General features: G+C 38.0%; 1 protein-coding gene across 1 annotated transcript in view; it reads left to right on the top strand.

Moving 5' to 3' along the window:
* The first annotated feature begins 1,920 nt into the window (after positions 1–1,920).
* LOC138698451 (thyrotropin-releasing hormone receptor-like) overlaps positions 1,921–17,646 on the top strand; it is a 367,427-nt gene continuing 351,701 nt past the window's right edge. Inside the window, exon 1 of the mRNA XM_069824387.1 lies at positions 1,921–2,830. Within this exon, the coding sequence (XP_069680488.1) occupies positions 2,530–2,830 (301 nt within the window). The 5' untranslated portion in view covers positions 1,921–2,529. The remainder of the gene's footprint in view (positions 2,831–17,646) is intronic.

Genomic DNA, 17,646 nt, shown 5'->3' with positions numbered 1-17,646 from the left:
ATAGAATCGAGACAACCATTACTTAAGTAATATATCTCATCAGGGGTTAAGTCTCAAGCAAGAATCTCTCTTTAAATCTTCATTTCACTGACCGTAATTCTGCCGTCATATTTCCGTTTGTTCAAGGAGTCTTCATCGTAAATGGGAATTTTCTTGCATTGGTGAGCATCATCGTCATTATAACCACCGTCATCAAGAGCAGCACACTTCACAGTTTCAAGCATCTGATTTCTGTCCTCATATAACCAGCATGGCGCAAGACCACCCTTCAAGGTTATTATATACTCTAATTGCTGGCGTGTCCCTGCGTCTGAATACTTCATTAACCAGCTTCATAAATCTATTACAACTTAAAATTCCATCTTCCCCAAGGAGTTTAACCTCTGTTGCATCCTCAGGCGATCATGTTGTGAAGTATTTATTCTCACCATTGGTAAAATATAAGGAGACTCCAAGAGAAGAACTTTATTATTCCATAGTCACTAACGAAGTATAGGCCTATACAGTCAGTTTAGAGAAGAAAAAGCTTAATCAAATAACATGTGAACCAGGAGATACAAGCAGCAGCAGCAGCAGCAGCAGCAGTAGTAGTAGTAGCAGCAGCAGTAGGAGTAGCAGTAGCAATAGTATTAGTAGCAGTAGGAGTAGCAGTAGCAGTAGTAGGAGTAGCAGTAGCAGTAGTAGTAGCAGTAGGAGTAGCAGTTGCAGCAGCAGTAGTAGCAGTAGTAGTAGCAGTAGAAGTAGCAGTAACAGCAGCAGTAGTAGGAGTAGCAGTAGGAGTAGGTAGTAGTAGCAGTAGGAGTAGCAGTAGCAGCATTAGGAGTAGCAGTAGCAGTAGTAGCACCAGTAGTATCAGTAGCAGCAGCACTAGCAGTAGCAGCAGTAGTAGTAGTAGCAGTAGGGGCAGCAGTAGTAGTAGTAGGGGCAGCAGTAGTAGTAGTAGTAGTAGTAGTAGGGGCAGCAGTAGTAGTAGTAGTAGCAGTAGGGGCAGCAGTAGTAGTAGTAGTAGTAGTAGGGGCAGCAGTAGTAGTAGTAGCAGCAGCAGTAGTAGTAGTAGTAACAGTAGTAGGAGTAGCAGCAGCAGTAGTAGCAGTAGCAGTAGTAGTAGTAGTAGTAGTAGCAGTAGGGGCAGCAGCAGCAGTAGTAGTAGTAGCAGTAATAGTAGTAGCAGTAGTTAGTAGCAGCAGTAGGAGTAGCAGCAGCAGTAGTAGTAGTAGCAGGAGTAGCAGTAGGAGTAGCAGCAGTAGTAGTAGTAGCAGTAGGGGCAGCAGCAGTAGTAGTAGTAGTAGTAGTAGTAGTAGCAGCAGTATGAGTAGCAGAAGCAGTAGTAGTAGGAGTAGTAGCAGTAGTAGTAGTAGCAGGAGTAGCAGTAGTAGTAGTAATAGCAGTAGGAGCAGCAGCAGCAGCAGTAGTAGTAGTAGCAGGAGTAACAGTAGCAGCAGCAGCAGTAGTAGCAGTAGCAGCAGCAGTAGTAGTAGTATTAGTAGGAGTAGCAGCAGCAGTAGGAGTAGCAGCAGCAGTAGGAGTAGTAGTAGTAGTAATTCGATCCGGTGCTGTGGATTGAATTCGGCGTAGCTCAGTGGTCAGAGCGCTTGGTACGTAGAATCAAGGACCCGGTTTCGATCCACGGCGCCGGAGCGAATTTTTCTCCTAAAATATTAAGTGCCAATATTACAGATAAATTCTGTGGAACAAATTAATATATCTATATATTTCAACACAGCTTACACTAGATGTCAACAATTTATTAGTCCGACAAGAAAACATGAACAAACAAGCTCAGACGTCGGTAGGCTGAAATATTCCAGGACTCGGGCGGGGGTCGGAGCGTGTTGAATACATCACGCACAGGCGCACGTCGGGCCTCCCCCCTTGCCGTCGCTTCGGCCGCATCGCCACACTACAAGCGCTCGGCGAAATCAAAACTCCGGCACTAGTTCCCACGACACCCGCCCGTCCAGCAGTCGTCTTCACCGCCCGTGACGGCTCCTTAGTGAATCTTTGTGACCTACGCATTGTTCCAGGCGAGCGACTGCATCCGAATGTGTCGACTTCACAAACAGACGCGAAAGCCGACTCCTCATAAACTTCCGGTGCGAATTCAGTCATCTGTTGTTTAACTCTGGTGAAGATTTTTTAAGTTCAAAGACGATTGGCAAGGACCCGCCGATCATTACTTATAAATAGTTTTCAAAGCAAACACTTAAGACTGAGAATTTATGACTCCACGCTAGATAAATATTTAGCTATACATCCAGCAGGAAATATGCATATAAATTTAGATTTAATTCAGTAGAACGCTTTGATAATATTGAGTCAGTGTGTATTCGTTAAGTGTACAGTAACAAGCTACCAGGCTGGCAGTTGTTTTAAAACAGAATTTAAACAAGAAGTGAAAAGATAACATCGTCTGTCTTCGAGTAATAAGTCGTAAGTCGTTTCCACGTAAAAATATACACTTTCAAAACCTTTGTGCAAATAACTGATAGTGGAAATGGACCAGTGAAAGATTAAGTGAACGTAGACGAAATGCCAACAACAATTGATCACGAGGTGGAGCCCTGGAGATGGAGAGACCTCCGGGAATTCATCATCCACCAACTGAGCAAAGGCCGGGTTCCATCGATGGAGAACTCCACCCACCATTACGATGCGATCTTCATCAGAGGTCTTAGGACCCACAACATGTCACTATGGAACAGCACTTGGCCGGACATTAGGCCCGATTACGAAACGACGGGGCCGGACGTCGTGCCGGATGAATGCTTCCCACTTCTAGGTCTCCTCGACTTCTTCCACCTATACTACATGCCGGCCATTATTCTTATTGGTAAGTTGACTCCATCAATGTCTCTTATTTTAGTATCCCTGTGAAGTTTTTCAGACGCACTGCAACGTCTTAAAGCAACTGGAGATAGATTCCAATATTCAAACAACGAGAAGCAAATTTCTACGACTCTGGATGTCCCAAATGACAAAATGCGGGCACTGAATTCTTTATTCCTTATGCGGTAGCTATTATATTATCCATTTTTGGATTTTCCTCTTCAAAATTATCTTATCTACCTTAAAACAGAACGCTGAAAATCGAAGTGAAGGACCCCATACACATTCAAACATTTTTCACAACAAATGCCGTTGTTCAAACACGTCGACTGTGTGATGCGGATTGAATTGTTACAGAACGTTTCAATTGAATGTGCTATAAATTATTTGCGCAACATGTACAATTGCGGAACAGTTGGAAACGTGTATGTTATTATTTCATCAGCTTTGGTTCAGTGCCCACAAACAAGATACCGCAAAGAGGCAAATGATCTCTGGACTATATCGTTTTCCTCATATATTATAGGCTATATTTTTTTAATAATAGGTGCAATTAAAGAAAAACTCTTCTCCGGTTCTCAGCCAGGTGAGTTGGAGATTTGGCTTCCAAGCTTTCGAAGCTCTGCCATCTTCTTCACTTCATTCCCTGAAGAAGATGGCAGAGCTAGCCATCGAAAGCTTGGAAGCAAATCTCCAACTCACCTGGCTGACAACCCGAGAAGAGATTTTCTACATCAAATGCCGGGAAAGCCTCAAGTCACACAGGTACAAATATTTCCAGTAGCTCAACAAACGCGGTAGAATTAATCCTTCAATAATGTTTGTAGGCCATAGATGAACTTAGTTCAAGCTCGGCTATTAGATTTTGACAACTGCGATTATTAGAACCCTTTTTAAACCAGTCTTTCATCCGGACCTTTCCTCTTCTATCGTTTTGAAGACCTTTCCGTTTATATTGTTAAGAAGCTGCTTCTGAGGACAGGATATAACAAACTGAACTGAAGTTTGCCCAAATCGTTCTACCGTGTACGGCGAAGGCAAACTAGCAGATTTGCACAACATATTGTGCTACAAGGGATGTTGCGTCTTGAGACAAGTGGCCAACAGGCTTGGAGCTCTCACAGCCACTACCTTTCAGTCCAGAATATCCTTGCAAGACGTGTGATCGCGTACCATTTAATTGTTTCTCCTTCCATTTTCCCTTCCGTTGTCATTGATACTCTATTTCATTCTCAGACATTTTCTTGCAGCCGCCACGATGATCTCGAGGCTAGAGCGCTAGACTTTTAATCCTGTGAACCTGGGTTCGATTCCTGGTGTACCGCCGATTTATAACTTGTGTTGGGCAAGACCGTGGTCCAGATAACACAGAGATTTTCTCCGGTAATCTCCGGTTCCCCTGTGGCATCCCAACAAATCTCCATAATCACCTCAACGCAGGTGTAGTGTAGACCAGCCTCCTATGGCGCTGTCGGTAAATTGGTCTACATAACTGGCTTCATATGGGTGAATGACGTCAGTCGAGTACCCGCCATTGGTTAAAAAAAAATTTCTTGCAACCACCTCTAAAGCAGTTCTCCGGTGGAAATTGTTTCTAGCTACTGCGGCAGAGAAGGGAAGATTTAGGCCCTTATAGATATTATGTGCTTGTACTTGCGTTTTTGTGTTTATCCTACTTGTTTGTTACCCTCGGTGACCCAGCAATCACAAAGCTATCCGTTGGGCTCGAGGTTCGGAATTTGAAACCCGAACGAGAGAGATTAATATAAAAGGCGATGAATCCTTAGCTTGGATTGCTTTGGGAAAAATATAAAAAATTTGAAAGCGTCCCTTGTCATGGACTATAGAAGACGTTATGGTGTTTCTGAACATTTTTTTTGCTATTGCAACAATTTTAATTAGATTTTCAGGGTATGGCTGGAATATACAGAGTGGAAGTGAAATAATCTTTCATATTGAAAGGGACGTTAGGGTACACATAAATGAATAAAAAACCTATATTACGTTTTGTGATTAAATGCACGGTTAATTAGAAAATTAAGTTTGAACTTTCAGCAGTCCGGCAACATCGTCGCTAACACACTCTACTCATGATACAGATGTAAGAGGTCGACGAACTATGTGTGTCTCGGTAGGTGAGCTGCTCTCTGCCTCGACATTGCCACTTGCTGGCATCGTGCAGCGGCTTGAAATTAGTGGCTTTTTAAATTAAATTTACACGAAAACCGTCCACGCAATTGAAATATGTGAGAGGGATCAATTATTCTTTATTAGATTTCCTATCGATATGGACAAAAATCACGATTCTACCCCAAATAGTTACCGAATAAGAGGTTGTGAAATATTTTGGGGAGGGGAACATTTTTTTTTCTGAAGAAACTATGAACTTTCCACCAATATAATATTATAGTTTTTTGTTAAATACAACCTGAGGTAGGCTATTCGCTCTGAAATTTTGCGAGGGTATTTCACTTCCACCCTGTATTGAGAAGTAATTTTGGTTGTTCAGTCTAACCACCAATTTTTTTTAAGCAAATATCAACTGAAATGTATGTGCTGCAGATATGTTCAGAAGCACTCAGGTAAACAACTCCTTTTTTAATTGTTTAAATACAAAGTTGAATTCATTCATTCATTCATTCATAAGTTCTGCCCAAGGACAGGTCTTTCATTGCAAACCCTTCACTCTCCAGTCTTTCCTATTTTCTGCCTCCCTCTTTGTCTCCTCATATGACACACATATCTTAAAAATTTGCATTAAGAGTATTTAATTTTAAAGTTCGAAATTTTTAAATTCACTTAAATTTTAAATTTAAAAAAATCACTTACTTAACTCACACGACAGTCATTCGCATACTTACTTACTGGCTTTTAAGGAACCCGGAGGTTCATTGCCGCCCTCACATAAGCCCGCCATTGGTCCAGAAAACAAATGAACTGTAAAATTTTGATGAAGATTGGGTGATGTTTACTGTAAGAATCGGTGGTCAAACTTACTATCAGTAGTAGTCACCTGGGTCAAGCGATGATTGTGAACCATGTTGACCATATAATTATGAAGACTCGATTAGCCATCAGCGTAGCTTAGGCGGAAGCACTTTCGCTTGTTGATCCGAACTGCGTTCGGGCATGAGTTCGATACCCGACTGAAGTAATTACCTGATTGAGTTTTTTTTTTAGAGATTTTCTCCAATTGCAAGGGGATTGCCCGGTAGTCATAAAGCGAATCCTCTTCCTAACATCGCCAAATACCATCTCGCTTAAACCCATTCAATTCCATTGACGCTAAATAACCTAGTAGTTGATACAGTGTCGTTAAAAATCGACTAAAAGAAGTCTCGCTAACTTGTAAGTTCATATTTACAGTAATCATAATTGTGAAGCCAGATGACCATACCACATTAATTCTTGTAAATACCATAAAATTGTGTGGAACATTTGGACGGAGTTACGCAACAAAAGACCAACCGCCAATTTGAAAAAAAAATTTAGATATTTGCACAAATCTGCTGTTTGCTGGATTATTTAACTCGGAAAAAATCAAGAATGCGATATCTGCATTTTGCTGCTATATATTAATTTGTGCGAGATCGTGCGTATTTGCTTGGTTTCTGCACAAAACCAATCCGCGGAAAGTCTAAAATTCCACATTCAGTATTCCCAACCTAACACACATAATAATTTCCCTCTTCTTACCGCTTAAGTAACATATTGATTTTACTGCTTTAGGCTTTTAACATATTATTTTTAGAGACGTTCAATATAGTAATAATTATAAATTGGAAACTTACCACTGCTATTGTTTTTTAAATATTAGCAAAAATTAAGTAAACTCTAAATCGTTACATAACCTTACCGTTTGTTTTAAGTTCGCATTTATAGACGGGGGGGAAAAAAAGACAGACGTATATCACGGCCTCCTGGAGTATAGTAAACACAGAAAACATTTTAAAGCAACAATGTTGAAGATAGATATTTTTGTTTTGCAAATTTGCCATCATTGAACAGAAACCAAGATGGAGATTTCATTGCAACTAATTATAAATTCCTCTTTCAGGTATGTAATAAACGATCTTGGCACAAAATAATGTACGATACACGAGCGGTATATTTTCTTTCAATTCTCGAAAATTAAAAAAGCTCAACTACGTTTCGCTTTTTCAAACTTTTCCTCGAACATGAAAGCTTCAACATACCGCTCTTGTAACGCATATTACTATTATTTTGCTTTTAAGTATTAAATCAACTGCTGGTCTATTACTAAAAACCGGTTAGTCTTTTGTTTTTAGAATTATTTGTGCTATTATTTTTTTTTTTTTTTGTAATCGTGTGAATGTTACAATACTTCTTGTTTAAAATGTTTAATAAAAACCAGATTTACTTCAATGGTCAGTATCTCGAAAACGGGTTTTTGGCGGTTGGTCTCTTACTGCGTAACTCCGTCTATTTCCTTCTTTTTTGTTAGTTATCCAACATTTCGTAATAAAATAGTCTGTTGCTATGTTGATGTACAGTAGTGGCAAAAAAAAACCGAACCGACCCTTGTAGCTGATTTCAGAGCCTTGTTCACTCCAGAGCACGATAGACTGGTAACTAAGACTTTCGTGGTTCGAATCCTGCCTGGGAAGGAAACGTTTTTTTCTTCCTTATTCAAATTTATTCCCAATACTTTTTGATTGCAGCGATATTTTACTACTTAATTAACTTATTATTCACAGAACATGGATTTTACCAGCAATCGAAAAGTATTGGAAATAAATTTGAATAAGGAACAAAAAAATGTTTCTTTCCCAGGCAGGATTCGAACCACGAAAGTCTTAGTTACCAGTCTACCGTGATCTGGAGTGAACAAAGCTCTGAAATCAGCTAAAAGGGTCGGCCCGGTTTTTTTTTGCCACTACTGTACATTATACAGAGGGTTTAATTTAAAAGAGGCCTTGCCATAAACAGCTACAGCATTTGTTGGAAATGATATCTCTCAGTTTCAATGTATTTGTCTACAATAACTGAATGTTACTCGGTTACTAACAATAATTATAACGTACACATATAACGTAAGAATATATTACTACTATAAACAGGATATACACATTGCTTATGTTATGTACTCTTTTAAATTGAACGCACTGCATAATGTTGCACTTTGTATTCATGTTTTTGTTGATCGGAAGAATGAGTGAATATTTCATGTTTGTTTTCTAGTCTCTCGTTGCGACGAGTGAATTTCTTAACTTTCATCCACTCGTTGTTCTTGGCAACATTAACATGAAAATAAAGAATAATTTCATACATTAAGGGCCGAATTCATGATCAACACTTATCGTAAGGAAACCCTTAAGCAGTTGCTTATAAACATTTCCAATTCATAAATCCCACTGAAGTGAACACTTATTCAAATAAGGTAGCTTGTCAGCTTACTCAACTATTTCCTTCTATGCATTGTAATCAGCTGAATCAGTATACAGTGGATGATGATTATGATTTTATTGAAATTTATTGAGTTCTATAATGAAAATGAAAATGTGATTCGGCAAAACAAAAGCTTTATCAAAGATATGGAAACCCTTTAAAGATGTACAATGTACAATAATTTAAGACGAGATACTGTTTCGACAAGAATACTGTTATGGATATTCTGGTGTCTCTCATTGAAATTCATAATACAGCTACTACAACCATGAGGTTATTGATTTCACCACTACTGAAAATACTGGTTGCTTTGATATTTTATGCTACAGTATGATTTCAGATAGGTTTAAATGGTATTTTTTTTCGAAAAGTATTCACGTCTCAACAAAGTGTTACTTGCATTTTTGTTTGTATCCAGCCCAAAGTACAGTACGATTATTTAGTCCTGACAGTCGCCGGAGAAGTGCGCCTGGGTCAGGCGAGTCCATTTAGTTACGCCGGGGTGTCTGGGTTAGTCTCTCTCTTACCTTCGGAGCGATCGGATGTCATGGGTGCGGTAGAGCGGTATGTTTCCAGTACAGTTAAGGCTCATTCATAATGAAAATTAAACATAACGTAAGCGTTAACTTAACGTTACAGTAAAATCAAGAAGTCATACCATCATTCACGATGGGAACATAAACATAACCGCAAACATACTTGGTAACCATGGAAACATAACAACGACGCCATTTCCACATATTCTGTCGTATACTTAAGCGCTTCACGATTGTGTTCTGTTTGCAAATCACGTAAGCATAAGCATGGAAGTTTGGAGTTTGCAAACTTTAATGCTAACGTCTTACGGTAATGTTTATGTCAATGCTTATGTGAATCATTGTGAATGATCCCATTTGGTAGCCTAGGCGCAAACTTCTGTGTTTATGTTATGGTTATGTTTAATTTTCATTGTGAATGGGCCTTTGAGCTGTACTGCATTCCTTTACCGATAGCTCGCCCTTATCTCTACTCCGGAGCTCCCCCCACTACTCCTATTACTTCCCCTCTTTCGCGTAGCTGAGCTGGCAGGACTAAATAATTATTTATAATTATTATATTATATAATATTTTATATTATTATATTATATTATATTATATTATATTATATTATATTATATTATATTATATTATATTATATTATATTATATTATATTATATATATTATATTATAATCGGTCTGTATAAGCTCTTAAAATTGGCGTAATTATACCACTTCCACTTTGTTTACCGTAAAAATAACTGAAAAATAAATTACATAATATTAAGTTACTATAATAAATGTATCATAACGATTTATTAAGAGGTAATGAGTAAAATTTATATACCACACGAGAGTAAACAAATTTCATGCATTCGTAGAAATTGCGATATCATCATTGGCTTGAGCTTCCTGAGCTAAATGTGAATAAAATCCTACTTTTACTCAATTGCAGCATAAGTTGCTCTTATTTGTGTTCACATCATGAAATGATCACATTAAAACTATAACTAATGAACTTGAATACTGCAGAGAAAACGTAATGCTGCAATCATAATTATGCGAAGTCCGAACAGACTTTTCAAGCCTATTCCTGGAATGACAATACTCGTAGCTTTTTCTAGTATACCTCTAGACTTCTGGCTGCTTTCCAGAAGACTACAAATAACTATATTGTCCATCGCCTTGCATAATATATACACTATATAAGACTGACGCGTAAACTAATGTACACTGCCAAATGTAACTGCTTTTAATAAATGAATCTGAATGACTTACAGGAAGGCTTATGTTCCTCTATATTGCACAGTAGAACCTCCACGCTATCTATTATGCTACCTTGAATTGCCGTTAATTCGGGGAAAAACTATACGCAACAATAACCCATTGACCATACTATATCAGAGAAAGTACTTTTCTTCTTGTTTTTTTTTTTAGTTAACTGTTCGAAGACAGGTTTGAATCTCGTGACACCAACAAGGCATCACTCATGAGGCAAACAAGTCAGGAGATAATGCGGTAGGGTGGCCAGTTCCTTTCCTCCTCCATTGAATATATCGCTGACTAGCTACATATTACACTAATCAGACTTCAGATGTATACAAACAATTGTTTTTCCTCTGACACATATCAAGTGACATGTACCGTACATATCTCCCAGAACCTCTATCAGAGGTACAGCACAGTCTAGTATATACAGTCGCGAAGCTCAATACGTAGTAAATATGCAAACATTAGATAGTTTCTCACCACTAGGATCGCTAATATCGCCTCATTACAGGCAATGCAAAATAGTACCGTCACAGTCTATTGTTTCTAGCACCCTCAAAACTCAAGCTTCGTGACTGTATATAGTAGACTGTGGGTACAGCTTGATTCAGGGATTTTGGCCCTTGCAAAAGGTAAGTAGACAGACTAAAAGCAAGTTGCTACTGGCGGGCTGGGTCGCACAGGTCAGGGTGCACAGCCATAACACCAAACACTTCATTCTTATCATGTTGGGGTACACTCGGTCGTAAAACACAATATTATTCCACACGTCCGTTACTAACCACTACGTCTGTTGACTAAACAATGTCATGATGACTTATTTTCTTGATATTCAGTGTCCCTCAGCTACGAGCATAGATATTATAGTCGCGACGCTGTTATTCCCGGCGTGACTCCTAATCTTTGCTTACGTCTTAGAAAGTGAAGGCTCTATAAAGTCTAGCTAGGTAGTATCGTTCACCATTTTTGTTCTTTCGTTGCCGAGCTACCATACGAGGAATCTATTTGCCACACAGTTAAACATTATCATGTCGTAGCTCCTATGATAATAAATCAAACGCACTGTAATTCAGCAAATAATTGAGCGGCAAATAACGTCTTCGTGTGCTTTCTGCGAACGCCAACGAAAGAGCCAAAATGGCGGGCGATTATATTAAGTATTTATCGAGCCTTAAGAAATGAATAACGTCTTCCTCAGCGCATCACAAGACGCACACGTTTAAATGTAGCCGACCTGCAACGCGATTGGCTGCCGGAAATTAGAGTGACGACGGGACTATAGCTTTGTTCGGAGTACAATAAGAAACTGTTGCCACTGATCAGACGCATGCGCATATCCATTTTCGCGTTCGTAGTAGCGAAGTTGATAGTTGCTGACTACTAATTTTGTTCGTACAATGTGTTCAAACGATTTGAAACGATCATTTAACGGTTATAACCGTTGGAACAGTTTCTGACAGTAGAGAAAATTTTTAGTCAGAACATGCGCGCGCAGATTCACTGCCCTCTACATACTACCATAACGGCGGTTAGCTTGTATATGCGCCGTAGCATTTCTGGTATGTGACGTCACAAGCTTGTACAGTAGAACCAATCAGAACCAGTCTATAACAAGCACTTCCCGAGTTCGTTTGTTCACGTGCGAGTGTTTCAAGACACTGAATAAGTAAAACTAACATTTACTGTGTGTATATAAGGTAAATAAATGGAAGAAGAGACTGTAAAAACACAAGTATTACACGAGCAGGCGCGGAAAATAGTGTTTAAGGTGTATATATTTTAAAAAAATTAACGAGCAGAACGCTGCCGGCCATCTTGATGCTGACTGCAACGTTGCCAACATGCAAGAAACGACTGCAGAAGCATGTGGTGTGGGATTGAGAATCGTTAGTGAAGGAAAGAGGGTTTGTTTGGTATCATGCTTACAGTAATCAACGGCTAAGGTCATTATTGTCTTTTGATAATTTAAATTCTCTCCTGCGCTATTTGTATTGCATGTGCGTGTGAAGTACGATGTGGCAATGTCGTACGCTGCCTTGCTCTCTCTATCTGTCTCTCTCGACGCAAACGCTAGCAGACAACCGCCTTCCGAATTGGTGTCGACTCTAGTAACATGTTACACTAATCAGACTTTAGATGTACACAGACAATATTGTTCTTCTTCTCCCACATATCGTCAAGTAAGATGTATAACCTGATTATATATATATATACATATACATACATATATATAAGCCAGAACATCAGTCAGATGTAATAACATTTTTATTACACAGTAATAAAGACAGGAAAACCATAGAATAATGTTTGAAAGTTAAAGTGTGCCTGGTACATATTCTTCACGAAATATATTTTATTACCTTACTTTTATAAACGAGACAATATTTTACGAAAATAAGAAGACAAACGTTTGCTATACTTTGAGAATGGACCGTTATATCAATCTTTCTCATACTCTTCCTTTAAAATTACAAGCATATGAAAATCACGATAAGTCATTATAACATGCAAAGTGACATAAAACTGATCTCGTACGATGGAACTTCTCGACAACACGATGGCCCAGAACTTTACCAAAATAAGAAGACAACCGCATGCCATACTTTGAGAATGGACCGTTATATCAATCTTTCTCATACTCTTCCTTTGAAATTACAAACATATGAAAATCACGATAAGTCATTATAACATACAAGGTGACATAAAACTGATCCCGTACGATGGAACTTCTCGACAACACGATGACCCAGAACTTTACCAAAATAAGAAGACAACCGCTTGCTATACTTCGAGAATGGACCGTTATATCAATCTTTCCCATACTCTTCCTTTAAAATTACAAGCATAAGAAAATCACGATAAGTCATTATAACATGCAAGATGACATAAAACTGATCTCGTACGATGGAACTTCTCGACAACACGATGGCCCAGAACTTTACCAAAATAAGAAGACAACCGCATGCCATACTTTGAGAATGGACCGTTATATCAATCTTTCTCATACTCTTCCTTTAAAATTACAAGCATATGAAAATCACGATAAGTCATTATAACATGCAAAGTGACATAAAACTGATCTCGTACGATGGAACTTCTCGACAACACGATGGCCCAGAACTTTACCAAAATAAGAAGACAACCGCATGCCATACTTTGAGAATGGACCGTTATATCAATCTTTCTCATACTCTTCCTTTAAAATTACAAACATATGAAAATCAGGATAAGTCATTATAACATGCAAGGTGACATAAAACTGATCCCGTACGATGGAACTTCTCGACAACACGATGGCCCAGAACTTTACCAAAATAAGAAGACAACCGCTTGCCATACTTTGAGAATGGACTGTTATATCAATCTTTCTCATACTCTTCCTTTAAAATTACAAACATATGAAAATCACGATAAGTCATTATAACATGCAAGGTGACATAAAACTGATCCCGTACGATGGAACTTCTCGACAACACGATGGCCCAGAACTTTACCAAAATAAGAAGACAACCGCATGCCATACTTTGAGAATGGACCGTTATATCAATCTTTCTCATACTCTTCCTTTAAAATTACAAGCATATGAAAATCACGATAAGTCATTATAACATGCAAAGTGACATAAAACTGATCTCGTACGATGGAACTTCTCGACAACACGATGGCCCAGAACTTTACCAAAATAAGAAGACAACCGCTTGCTATACTTTGAGAATGGACCGTTATATCAATCTTCTTCATACTCTTCCTTTAAAATTACAAGCATTTGAAAATCACGATAAGTCATTATAACATGCAAGGTGACATAAAACTGATCCCGTACGACGGAACTTCTCGACAAAACGATGGCCCAGAACCAGACTGTTTCAAGTCCATTTTACTTTTTTTTTTTTTTTTCAGGAGAGCTATTTTAAGCTCCTGACATTCAAAGCTTCATGAAACAATTTGGAGTAGCTTCATAGCAACCTCATGGAGAGGAATATTTACAATTTTGTTCGATTCATTTATGCGGACAAGAACTGGAACACAATGAAACACAGATTTCTTTCTTATAAAAAGTTGGACTTAGAACAGTCTGGTTCTCAGCCATCGAAGAGCTAACACCACAGTCTACTATATACAGTCGCGAAGCTCAATATGTACTAAAAATGCAAACATGGGTAGTTGCCCACCACTAGGATCGCTACTATCGCCTCATCATCACAGATCTCTCCTAGCAGATGACAAAATATGTTACACTTCCGTTGTCGTGTTCTTTTGGAAAAATTAATACCTTCCTTCCATTATTGAAATATTAAATGGATAAAGTTCATTTATTATCTTAATGAAGTATATTAAGTTCCACCATAAACTCGAAGATACCTGCAAGAAATAGGTTAATATTATTTTTGTTTGTGCAAAACGAACTGAAATTTACTATAATCGCTTCACTCATTCAAGATTATAGTGATAATGAACTATGAAACCAATAAATATTAATTTGCATTTCCCTTTACAACAATAATATAATAACAATAATAATGGAAATATGAATTAATGGGAGTAGTGTAGGCTTACGTAGTTAACAAAGTGGGATGAGGTTAAGCAATAATAATCACACCAGTATTGGAAATAAAACGTGATCAATAAATTTTATTGTAACAGACTTACTTTTTCTACGTCTCTAGTAAAGTAACAAATAAAAACAACAACAAAATTAACAGCTATAATTAAAAACATATCCTTTGAAAAAAAAGTAGGCCTAAGTTATCTGGAAATGTACAATTATTCAAGGAATCAGCTGATACAGACGTAGAATTAGTGCAAAGCTTTTTTTTCTCAGCTGCAGGTAATAACAGAACAGCTTTATTTGAAACATCAAATAAAGTTGGAACTGCATTCCAGATTAATTTATTTTTGTTTTCATTCATAAATTGTGTGTTTTCGAAATGAAGAGAGCAAAACTTTATATTATTATAAAGATATGCTTCATTCTTTGTCATTAGATCTTCCCTCCTGCTGTTTATTAACCACTTTTTGCATCTAGAAGTAAAATAAGAAATAGATGTTAGGATTTTTCTTCACGAGCATCAATGCGAAATACGCAACGACCTAGCAGTCGATGGAAATACTACTCAGTCCACTCTAAATCCAAAGTCGACAGTGGACAGTCTATTGTTTCTAGTTGCTAACCGCTTGGAGCGCTTTATCGCGAGATTTGCAAAAAATCACCTCAAGCTTAACGACTGTATAATATAGTTGACTGTGCTAACACTGTTGTGTTATTTGGTGCCGAATTGTTAAATCGCTCCTGGTACTGCTCTTTAATGTGGCGCAAGCTCGACCCATTCTGTCGCCCCACTCTGTATGACCGGAAATAATGTTCCACAATAAACACCTTCTCCTCTATTGTGAGAACCATTAATTACAGAAATCAACACAACACTGAGTTTACAATATGTCACAGGCCTACTATTGTATAGAATAAATAAATGCTTCGTTGTTAGGGAAACGTGGACAGCAGAAGAGCGATAATTTCAGTACTGTTTGCTTTGGCGCATATCGTGCGAGTATTTACAGCTATAAATTGTTGTTAGGCCTTGAAAGATAGAATTCCCACACAGAAACTTGTTGCTAGGGAAACCACTCTTCATAACATAAAACTTAACTGAAATAGACCTATTACTGTGCACTTTTTGTTACCTATTTAACATTACAGTGCAGTTTTGCGAAGGTTTTGGAATAATATTGCTCTAAATTTTCATTGCAAAATAGGCCTATATTGTATTTGAAATTTTAAAAATATGATCGTACAAAAAATGTTGTACAATACAAGTTTGTGAAATTTATTTTAAAAATCTCGGAAATTAAAAAAGTCTCGATTTTGTAAAAAACACTTCCCAACCTTGTATCGTAATATACTAGACTAGACGGCAGTTGGGAAGGCTGTCAGCTGCTATATGCGCCATAGCATTTCTCGTATGTGACGGCACAAGCTTGTACAGTAGAACCAATCGGAATCAGTCTATAACAAGCACTTCCCGAGTTCGTTTGTTCACGTGTGAGTGTTTCAATACATTGAATAAGTAAAACTAACATTTACTGTGTGTGTAAGATAAATAAATGGAAGAAGAGACTGTAAAAAGACAAGTATTGCACAGGCAGGCGCGAAAAATAGTGTTTAAGATGTATAATTATTTTAAAAACGTTAACGACCAGACCGCTGCCGGCCATCTTGAGCTGGCTGCAACGTTGCCAATGCGCAAGAAACGACTGCAGAAGCATGTGGTGTGGGATTGAGAGCCATGCAAAGAATATTGTTAGTGAAGGAAACAGGGTTTGTTTGGTGTCATGTAATCAACGGCTAAGGTTATTATTGTCTTTTGATAATTTAAATTCTCTCCTGCGCTATTTGTATTGCACGTGCGCGCGAAGTACGATGTGGCAATGTTGTACGCTGCCTTGCCCTCACTATCTGTCTCTCTCGACGCAAACGCTAGCAGACTACCGCCTTGCGAATTGCCGTCGACTCTAGACTATTAGATGCAGATATTGGAATTAAAATAAATAAATTGCAATCGATATAAGCAACAACAATAATAGAAAACTTCAAAACAAGACTAGAAAAGAGACAGAAATAAAATTTTACAAGAGAATGGCTGTTCCAGATATTGTGTTAGGAAGTGATTCCTGGATAATAAGAGAAAGATGTTGAAGTTAAACAAATCAGTAAAAACGAGAAATCTCCTTAGGGTTAAGGGTTGTACAAGAAATCAGATAAATGAAAATATACGAGAAAACTCAACATGTAGGCCTACAGTTTAAATGAAAACAAAAATAGAAGAATATAAAAAGAAAACTAGACAACCCTTTTAAACCGAATGAATAAATAAATAAACAATTTTAGTCCTAGTATCTACATAGGGTAGTCTACACCTAGGCCTGAACCTATAGGTAGGAGCCAAGGAAACTATGGACCTTAAACAACAAATATGATACAGGCATCATTGCCTAATCCTTGTTATGAAGATGAAAAAGAAGAAGAAGAAGATGATGATGATGATGATAATGATCGTAAGGCTCTAGGAATGTTGCAAGTTAAATACTTCTTACTCCGCCGTCTTGGCTTTGTGGAAAGCGTATGTCTTTCCATTCAAGCAGACCGTGATTCGATTCCCGGGATGAGCAATAGAAGAAATTTATCTTCCGTCAGCGGTACTGGGTGTAAGTCACTTGTCAGGTATTGTCTCAGCGTGCTGACCACACAATCAGGGAGGCGCGCAATATGTGCCCAGTCTAGTTGATTTATTTTTGTGTTTGGTTTAGGTGTATTAATTTAAGTAAAGTTAAGAGAAGATTTTAGTTGGTCCTCAGACATATTACCCTTCCCTACACCGCATTGAATTGTACGAGTAATTCGGAATGAAAGGAAGAGAAAAACATAAAGAAAGAAAAAAGATTCATTAAATGTAACAGTACATCAGAATGTTCGTTCTTTCTTATAAAGTGGTTACCACGGTCCTGGATCCGATGTCCGCCGGTTCGAACTTGGCTGAGGACGATGGATTTGAAAAGCGATAAATCCTACAAAAAATCAAAACTGGAACTCATATTCTGTAAATTTACGAACCATAAAGAACTACCTC

The sequence above is a fragment of the Periplaneta americana genome, chromosome 4 (assembly GCF_040183065.1).
Source record: "Periplaneta americana isolate PAMFEO1 chromosome 4, P.americana_PAMFEO1_priV1, whole genome shotgun sequence".
In the NCBI taxonomy this organism is placed as follows: domain Eukaryota; kingdom Metazoa; phylum Arthropoda; class Insecta; order Blattodea; family Blattidae; genus Periplaneta; species Periplaneta americana.
This window is presented reverse-complemented; position numbering and strand designations above follow the sequence as displayed.